Source organism: Nothoprocta perdicaria, unplaced genomic scaffold, assembly GCF_003342845.1.
Source record: "Nothoprocta perdicaria isolate Ctin4 unplaced genomic scaffold, notPer1 scaffold_261, whole genome shotgun sequence".
Taxonomy (NCBI): Eukaryota; Metazoa; Chordata; class Aves; order Tinamiformes; family Tinamidae; genus Nothoprocta; species Nothoprocta perdicaria.
In genome coordinates this window covers 800,876-810,356 of record NW_020455490.1, presented here as the reverse complement: position 1 = coordinate 810,356, position 9,481 = coordinate 800,876, and the positions used below count along the sequence as shown (strand labels likewise).

Sequence of the window (9,481 nt, the reverse complement as noted above, 5' to 3'; positions counted from 1 at the left end):
CCTTCCTTCCTTCCTTCCTTCCTTCCTTCCTTCCTTCCTTCCTTCCTTCCTTCCTTCCTTCCTTCCCTCCCCTCTTTATAATCTCAGTACAACTCCAGATCAGGAGGGGGATGATGAGGGGAGGAACATAAGAGCAGGAGGACACAAGTTTACAGTCCCTAAAACAGAAATGAAAACCCTACAAACCTGCTCTTAGCATTTGCAGGGAGCCATGTCATGAAAAATTAGCTATTAATATTAGTTCTTTCTTATATACATGCCGCTTTTGGCTAAAATCACATTTAATCATACTCAGCTAGTTGTACCTTCATTTAATTAAAGCTGAAAAAATGAAGGGATCTGTAAGTAACCTTCAAAGGGCAGCATGTCAGCGGAATCTGATGTGATGATACTGGATTATAATTGGGGGTGGCTATTCCCCTTTCTCTGTAATTATTTTTCTGTCTGCTTATCTTTCTGGGAACAGACTCTCCCCTCTGGAGCACAACAAAGCAGCCTTTGACAACAACCCCTCTCACACAGGTGCCCTCAGGCTCTGATTTGTGCCCGGGGCAGATGTAGCTGTGGTGGCTGGGGAGTCCACCACGCACTAGTGTTGGGGCACACAGGAGGTGCATTTTAAGCTCAAAGGCATCACCAGCTAAGGGGCCCTACCACTGTCCAGCTTGGGCCTGCCTACTCCCACAGTGTGAAAGCAGCAGCTTTTCTGTTAACACTGGGCTGTGAACTGTGCACAGACACATCCCCTTGCTGCTGTCTGGGAGAGAAGCCCAGCTAAGAGCCCAGGGAAACAACCTCTGCAACTCCCTTACCACGACTCTGAAGAGCTCATGAACCAAAGCTCCTAGATGCAATCCCCAGGTCAGGCACAGATGTCTAGTGAGATGCAGAACAAACAATCTTTCTGCTCCAGTTACCCAGCATATCTTTAAAACAGGGTTTAACATTTATCTACCTTAAAGAAAGATGAAAAGGTTAAACTGATTAACATTTGCAAAGCTCCTTGAGCAAAGCATTACACCTGCAAGAACACAGCAGTACTTAGAAGCTCTTTGCACTTCCCTTTGTGCAAAGATAACTTATTTCCAAAAACTTTCCTAATACTAGCCCTTGACAAATACCACCCTTTCTGATATCATTGCCTCCTACATGTTGTCACTTATTTCCATTTAATTGCAGTGAAGAARCTTACAGAAGTCTTCCCTCAACTCCTGGACAAACTGCGCACAGTAGAACAGAAGGCACCAGCAAACAATATTTCCACCAGCATTCAGAGGATTAGAGAGTTAATAGCTCAAACCAGGAGCGTAGCAAGCAAGGTAAAACTTTTGGACAGGATGTCCAGTTACTAGAATTAATCATCTAATGCATCTTGTTCAGAGCTCCATTTTCTTGGGCTGCAGTAAAAACCCAAATCTTGACAYTATCTCCCCCCAACAGTGGGATAAACATAGTCCTATGAATATTAATAATTTTTTTTTCAGTTGCTATTTGCAAGCAAGTATAGTATCCATGGTAGAGTATTGCTACTGTGGTAGCAACTTAATTTAAGTAATTTTCACCATATTAATGACCACATATTAATTACCACAGTAAAAGAATTATCTAAAGCTAAAGCTAATAGTTCACTATTTAACTAGCAACTTTAATTACAAGCTGTAGTTATTATGGCAGTTTAATATAAATCTCTGTTTATATTAAACCTTGTCAACAGTATTTCCTTTATTTTTCTTTTAATTTTTTGAAAGAAGGAGAGTCTCTGTCTCATATACATTTAACAGAGAAAAATACAAAAATACTTTCATTACCATACTGACAACTTATGAAGGCTATTTCCATAACAACAATACTGAGGTTGAAAATTAAAACAATGTATTTGAAATCATTCAGAGAAACCAAAAATTCAGTTTACTATTACACACTCTCAGTATTAAACATTTTTCATCATTCAAGCATATAGTGCTGAAACTTTGAACACACTTCTTTAGTTATGTTCAAGCATTTTGAATTAAAATGAACATTTTTTTTAAATTTGATTGGTATCTCACATATTTCACTGTGTATTCAGTCATAAAACAGGATTAATTGTGAACAGAAAATTGTCCATGCTACTTCCAAACCAAAGGAATAAATTATGAATAGAAGCTTTATAGCTATGTAAGATTTTTATTATGTGCCATACATAATGATATATTCAACAAAGCATGTCTACGAACACTGACATTTAATTTGCATTAAGAATACACTTAATACAGTTAATTAGGAGTTTTAATTAATTTTAAAATGAATCCCCTTTATCTTCTTTAAAAAGTTTTCCACAGGTGATTAAAATAAATGTATAGTGGGTGGCAATTTCACTCTGGTAATAAAGGAGGTCGCTGGCTATGTAATCGTGCACAATTACATCCAATCATGTCTCYGGTGTCAGCAATAACGTGTCTCACTTGGCACACTTGCAACTGCAGGTCCAAGTCTCTATGACATTCGGAGGCCAGTCAGCTGTTGAAGTCAATCCAAAGATCAACCTGGAAGAACTGAAGTCTTTCACTTCCATGAGCTTGTACATAAAGCTTCAGAAGGACAACCCTCAACTGGAAGCATCTCCCGACAGATTTGTTTTGTACCTTGGAAACAAAAACGTAAGAGAGTAATCCAGTTATTTTTTATATCCAAAAAAAAAGTGGAAATCAGTGTGAAGTTTATTTGTTCTTGTTTTTTTCCTCTTACCTTCAGTTCTTAAAATACAAGGTGCCTACTATATGTCTTACTGAAGCTGGTCATTGATTTAGTGACATGCTAAGAGCAAGGGCTTCCGGAGACTCTTGTCCTTGAGATTTCTCACCCCAAACAGTGAAGGATTCTCACTAAGAAGCAAACTCCTTGGCCTGTGCAGCGTGCTGCTGAGCTTGTCACACTGCCATCTACACCTGCCCTGTGCAGTCAGTACTGAGCAGCTCTGAAGCACCTGCTGATACCGCTCCGGCTCTTGCGGCTCACATTTTAATCAGGTTTATGCTGCTGACAGCGTGGATTCCAAATCTTTAAATTCACAGGTCCACGAGATAAGAAGGTTTCTTTCCCTGCGGCTTGTGCTGCTGTTGTATACTCTGTACATCACTAATTTGAAACAAGCAGAAAGAGCATATGCTCTCACCACCTGTAAGGGCTGTGAGACAAGTATTCTTTAAACTTTGGTTCCTGCAAGAAGAAAAATCACATCCCTCACAAGCCAGGTATAATCCCGGCAAGCCATTAATCAAGAAGGGTAAAGAGACAGGCTTTTCCTTTTAAGCTTTTCTAAAAAGAAACCCCTCTTGGCAGAAAATTTAATTAGAGTGCATGAATCCTAGGCTTTAGACAAATGTGTTTTACTTTACCTTACATACGGCACTGCACACTAAATACTGATGAACAGCTTATAATTAAACACGACAAATTTCAGTCAGAAAATACCTTATGACCTTGAATGACCTCAGTCAAAATGGATATGAGATAAAATTCCAGAGGACAGATTCATTCTGTGCAGTTCTGTCTGGCAAAGCAAAGTAAAAAGCTTTTGCTCGTTAGTCATGTATTATGGTGTTATTTTGTCTAACATAGCCTGTCCTTTACTAACATTCTGCACTAAATCCCTCTCAGTGTTGTAGCTCTGACATCCTTCTCCAYTGGTGTTTTAGGCAAAAAATTACCTTGGTCTTGCAATTAAAAATGATAATCTGGTGTACGTGTATAATTTGGGTGGCCAAGATGTGGAGATACCACTGGACTCCAAGCCAGTCAGCACCTGGCCGTCTTACTTCAGCATCGTCAAAATTGAGAGGTAAACTGCTCACGTACATTCACCAAAACCATTGTGGATATACAAGCCTTGCATGGAATTAGGGACCTGGTTTGCTTCTTTGTTTGTTTGAAGTCTAACATGAAAATGGAAAAAATGAACATGGAAATTTCTTCTTCTGCAATTCCTCTCTTCAGGATTGGAAGACATGGCAAAATGTTTCTAACTGTGCCCAGCCTTAGCAGCACAGCTGAAGAAAAATTCATCAAAAAGGGGGAAGTTCCGGGTCCTGGCTCTCTCCTGAATTTGGATCCTGAAAATACTGTGTTCTATGTTGGTGGTGTGCCTCCAGGCTTCAAGGTTAGTCAGATAAACACTCTATATTCAGACTTAAATAACATGCACCTATCTAGCTGGGACTACCCTTACAACATGGAAAAATGTCCTTCTATTTATCATAAGAAGGAAGGGAAGGAGGATGMAGGAAAGAGGGAGGAGGAAGGAAGAAGGAAGAAAGAGAAAGGAGGAAGGAGAAGAAGGGGAAGGGAGAGGGGGAAGCATAAGGCTTCATGAAGGCTGCATATAGGTCTCTTCTCCTATAGGAGCAGATACTGCATATTTACAATTATTAACATACAGTTCTTTTTCTTAGAGCTAACTGTTTTTGCTTCATCATTATCTATTTTGTAAATATGAAATGTACCACTTGTCCTTTAGAAGTTTCATACTTAAAAAATTTACCAGAATAGTAAAAACAAACATGATCCATTTCCAAAGCACAGGCAATACGCTGCAGATGTATTTTATCTTAGAACTGCATATATATATTTTCTGCATCTCTGTATTACTATTATTATTATATCTTAATCAAAAATGGAAAATATGAGAAGCCAAGTAAAAGTTACTGGCAGTGATCAGAGTCTGAAATACAAGAGGTGTTAATATCACAGCTGGTCCATAGGGCAGAGTATTTTAATGATAGAAGAACGATACACTAGCTCTGTCAACTTTACTTTTTTGCTTATTCCCTTCACTAATGTGGCTATTTAAATTCCATTTGCAGTGAGCTCTGTTAAAAGAATGACTTCCCATATCCTCCTAACTGTTTCAAATAATATCTACTGAGTATTAGCCACTGGTACAGATTTTGAATCCAGGTGCCCTGTATTTTAAGTGGTCTCTCATTTCTCTCACTTCTATCATAGTGTGAAATTATTTTTCAGGCAGAAAAAGCTATCTATACATTAGCCATAAAATACTGATGGAGAAATGTCACATACATCAAGATCTGTGATTAGCCATGAAAGAAGCAAGATCTTAATTTGCCTCCCCTTCTCCACCAAGTTTGCTCCCTTTAAACGACAAGGAGGGTTCTTGTTTGCAGCTGCCTTACCTGAACTGCTGTTCTAAACTGCAGCTGACAGCCACACGGCCACATAGAAGCATMGAATCCTTAAGGGTGGAAGGGACCACGACCATTTGAAAGTGGCACCATCCCATTCATTAGAAAACAGGAAGAGCTCAGAAACCAAGGCGACCCCAGGCACAAATGTTTGGTGACACCGCGATGACAAACGTAACCTTCCTCCCTTTCCCTGCCTTGGCAGCTGCCTCCCAGCCTGGACCTGCCTGGCTTCATTGGCTGCCTGGAGCTGGCGACGCTCAACGACGACGTGATCAGTCTGTACAACTTCAAGCGCGTCCACAACATGGACACGGCCGCGTCGCCGCCTTGCGCCAGGTAGGCGACGCGCCCGCCGCTGCGCTGCGCTGCCTGCCGGGTCTCTAGAAAGGGCAAGGCATTAACTTTTTTTCTCCAGAATTTTCTCCAGAATATTGACTTTGCCACCTGAGACTCTTGCTCCCATATACAAGCTGAACATATTTTTTTCCGATTGCTTATTTACACTAACCCTCTCCCAACCTTGCTCATGCCTTCAAAGCAGAGCACATGTCGCTCAGAACATTTTGGGAAATCTTTTTTAATTGTAAAGTCTTCTAGATATCCTCAAATTAAAAGGGGGTGCCTTGGTATGGGAGCTCTGCCAAATGTTGCTTCTCTTTTTCCTAGAAATAAGTTGGCTTTCACTCAGAGCCGGGCTGTGAGCTATTTCTTTGATGGCACCGGCTATGCCGTGGCAAGAAACATTGAGAGACGGGGAAGGTTCAGCCAGGTGACCCGCTTTGACATAGAAGTTCGAACGCCSACAGACAACGGACTCATCCTGCTCATGGTTAACGGGGTGAGCAGCAAATTCTCCTGATAACTTTTATCCGCACGCACCTCAAGTTCTCCTGTGTTTGCAGTGTCACGGGAAACCTAAAATGTTTATGTCCTCAGATTTCACTGGAGGGAAGATGAAACATTTTGTGGTCAGCTAGTGTCGAGCCACTTRAGAGAGTCATGGAATTCCCCTGGGAAAGCCCTTGGGAAGCAGAGACCCTGGGCTGGACTCTGCTCTCCTACAGAGACAGTCAAATGGTCATACTGCTGCAATGACACCTTGAGAGAGAACCTAGTTAAGCCCAGTATTTGCACCTTGATTTAAACTTAAATGTAGAGTCAAAGCTAAAGGACTTTTTTCATGAAGCAGTTCCCATAGGGCAGCCACTTTGGTAGATACCACCTTTTAACTGTGTCTTGGAGTAGTATTAGAGTTTGACATTTATTTCAGTTACTGAAAATAGTAGCCCAAAAAGRCACCATCCAAATGTCACCAGCTATTCTGAAACCTGAGGGTGACTCTGCAAAGGTCTGAGGAAAATACRATCTGCATACAACTATCCTCAAGGCTGAGTAAACTGAAGGCAAACTCAGATGATAGATACCTGCTCGTTGGATGTCTCTACACCAAACTCCTGAGTCCTGGGTGTATTAGAGTTAGCAAAGCCACAGAAAACGAGTTACTGAGTGGATGCAATCTGCAAACACACACATATCTACAGACCTACACATACCACAGCATGGCACATTTAGAAGGAAACAAATTCCACTCTYATCAGAAGAGTTACTGTCTGGTGTTTGCTCTAAGGTAACTTTCAAAGGAACTTTCTGAACAGCAATTTGCTTTACATCATTAACCCTCATTCTTGGGAAACTCTGCTCTAAGCAGCTGCTGCTAAAGCATAACAGTGCTACTGCAGTTCACTCATTTTTTCCAAGCAGAAGATCACAGATTTGTTTCTGTGATATATGCACTCTGTATGTTATGGTGGAAACTGTGATCAAGTGGGATGTCAGCCGTGGAAGGCCACGTCTGCTGAGATGCCTTCAGAGGGACTGCGTAGGCAGCCCCCATTACTCACATCTGCAAGGATAGCTCAGGAACTCTCTGAATACATTCCCTGTTTCATTTCTGAGTTTAAGCTGCTCAAGAGAAATGCAAGCTGGAGTTTCATTAAAAAGGACTATATTAAAACCTACTTTTACTACTTTAAGTAATGACTTCTGAGGGTGGGATAATTAGTGTCAGAGACAGCAATTCTTGCCTTGCAGATTTTCTTGAGAATTATTGTTCCCATGTCTCCAGTAGACATTTACAGTATGAACACCACAAAAGAATGCAAACATTAGCATTAAGAGCATTAACCGAGATGCACAGCTGCTCTAAGCTGTACTTTCTACTTCTTTATGCTCAAATTTGGAATAGGACTATATGCTACAGATGTTAATTTTAATTATAACTTGATTGCCTACTTCTCCTCTTCCTTTCTCAAGAAAGATTCAGCTCCATGAAGATTTCCTAAAATAGGAAATTCTTTTTCTAAAGTTTAAGTTTTTCTAAAGTTTTTTTCTAAAAATCCTTTTTCTAAAGTTTAAGTCACCCAGCCACAGAACAGAAGCCAAACCRTGAGATATTAACAGTCCCACAACACTAAAACCAAGTTCAGGTTACCAAATAAACCACAGCCACTGCCCAGCCTCAGCAAATACATCAGTGCAGATCAGGGCCCCGGAGAGAGTCACTCCTTACCTAGCACAGCAGCGCTGGCAGAAGCTTTCACTGCAGATATGTGGCAAAGCACTGGTGTTACCAGCATAACTTCTTTCATTCAGGGCATGTGGTTTTACTTTGCTCATACACAGAAGCATTCACATTGGCAATACGTTGTTGGAAAAGTACCAACACACCTGTGTGTGTCGAAAACAGGGCTCCAGTTTTTGCAAATGAARTGACGTCTTCCAAGCAAGCTTTCCACAATGACTAACAGTCACTCCGACTGCACTATTTTTTTTCTTTTTCTTTTTTAATGTCACTACGACAAGCACAGTGCTCTCCTGACTGCTGTTTTGCTTCATACAGAGTATGTTCTTTAGCCTGGAGATGCACAACGGGTTCCTCTACCTTCGCTATGACTTCGGCTTCGGTACCGGCCCAGTTCTGCTGGAGGACTCCATGAAGAAGGCTCAGATCAACGATGCCAAATTTCACGAGGTAGAGATGGGGTTACAGTCACCATCCCTTGACCACCTCCAACAGCTCTGAGGCAGCAGTAGTTTGCTCAAAGGCCCATTAYAAATACACAAAGAAGAGGGGCCAGGGAGCAGGGGTGCAGTAGGCTGGGCAGGACAGCAGCCACCGTAACTGCCTTGCACACGGAGGAGCCCTCACTGCTCTCACCAGCGCGGCTGACGGAGAGGAGAGACCTCCCTGCCTGCCCATAAACTGGCACTTGTGGCCAGAGCTTATACCCTACTTACATTGACTGCACAGGGAGGGACGCCTTAATGTGGGAGGAAAGTGTTGCAGTTAACAATGAAACTATACCCCCCAAAACTGCAGCCTTCAAACATGCCGTTCTCCACAATTAAGAACACGTCGCTGTTAACTTGATCACCTTCACYGTTGTGCACTGTGTTATAAGAGGTCCACTCACCTCACCTGCCACTGACTGGGCGTAAATTCAAAGCCTGATCTACAAAGCTAYACTTCTGTTAAGCCTGCCTAAGAAGAGCAGAATTAAGTCTTTTAGGCTTTGAGAATACAGTAAGTATTTATAAAAGTATGCCCATAACTTCCTCTTGGATCACTCAAGAAAGCACTCCCAAAATTAATGGAGTTGATCTGCTTGCCTAAATGTAGAAATGATCCTCAGCAGTTTTGTGTGGGTCTGAACATAAGTGAAATATCCTGTTTTTTTCAGCCATCAGAGAAACTGGAACATCAAAATAATCTCCCTACTACTAATTGTTGTCAGCTTCTCTTGATTTACAAAAAAAAACTTTTTTGATAAATGGGTACTACTGTTAAAGCTAAAAGACATACAGATACAGTGAGTTATGCAAAATTACCATGACACATTTACAAAAGATGGCATTTTGGGCACTTAAAATTAAAGTACATGTCTTTCTTTTCAGATTTCTATTATATATCACAATTCAAAGAAGATGATCTTGGTAGTAGACAGGCGACATATAAAAAGCATGGACAATGAAAGAACAGCAATGCCATTCACAGACATCTACATCGGAGGAGCACCTACTGAGATCTTACAGTCCAGGTTGGTTTATAACTATTATTCCATCCCTACTGACAAGCAATCACCACATTTAATAATCTTTTAAGCATTTAACACGCTTTTATTTGTGCCCAGTGGCTCACAAGGAAACATTTTCCCAGCTTCCACACCTTATGGAAAACAACCCCTAAGACACTAAGACACTATTCTAATCTTCTCTCAGCACTCTGAAGGACCAAGGAT

The 9,481-nt window shown here is 41.2% G+C and overlaps 1 protein-coding gene across 1 annotated transcript in view; it reads left to right on the top strand.

Annotated features, from left to right (window-relative positions):
* LAMA4 (laminin subunit alpha 4) overlaps nt 1-9,481 on the top strand; it is a 95,084-nt gene that overhangs the window by 65,391 nt on the left and 20,212 nt on the right. The window contains exons 18-25 of the mRNA XM_026040696.1: nt 1,180-1,319; nt 2,466-2,639; nt 3,678-3,820; nt 3,976-4,138; nt 5,386-5,519; nt 5,850-6,021; nt 8,083-8,214; nt 9,138-9,280. Coding sequence (XP_025896481.1) covers nt 1,180-1,319; nt 2,466-2,639; nt 3,678-3,820; nt 3,976-4,138; nt 5,386-5,519; nt 5,850-6,021; nt 8,083-8,214; nt 9,138-9,280 — 1,201 coding nt within the window. The remainder of the gene's footprint in view (nt 1-1,179; nt 1,320-2,465; nt 2,640-3,677; nt 3,821-3,975; nt 4,139-5,385; nt 5,520-5,849; nt 6,022-8,082; nt 8,215-9,137; nt 9,281-9,481) is intronic.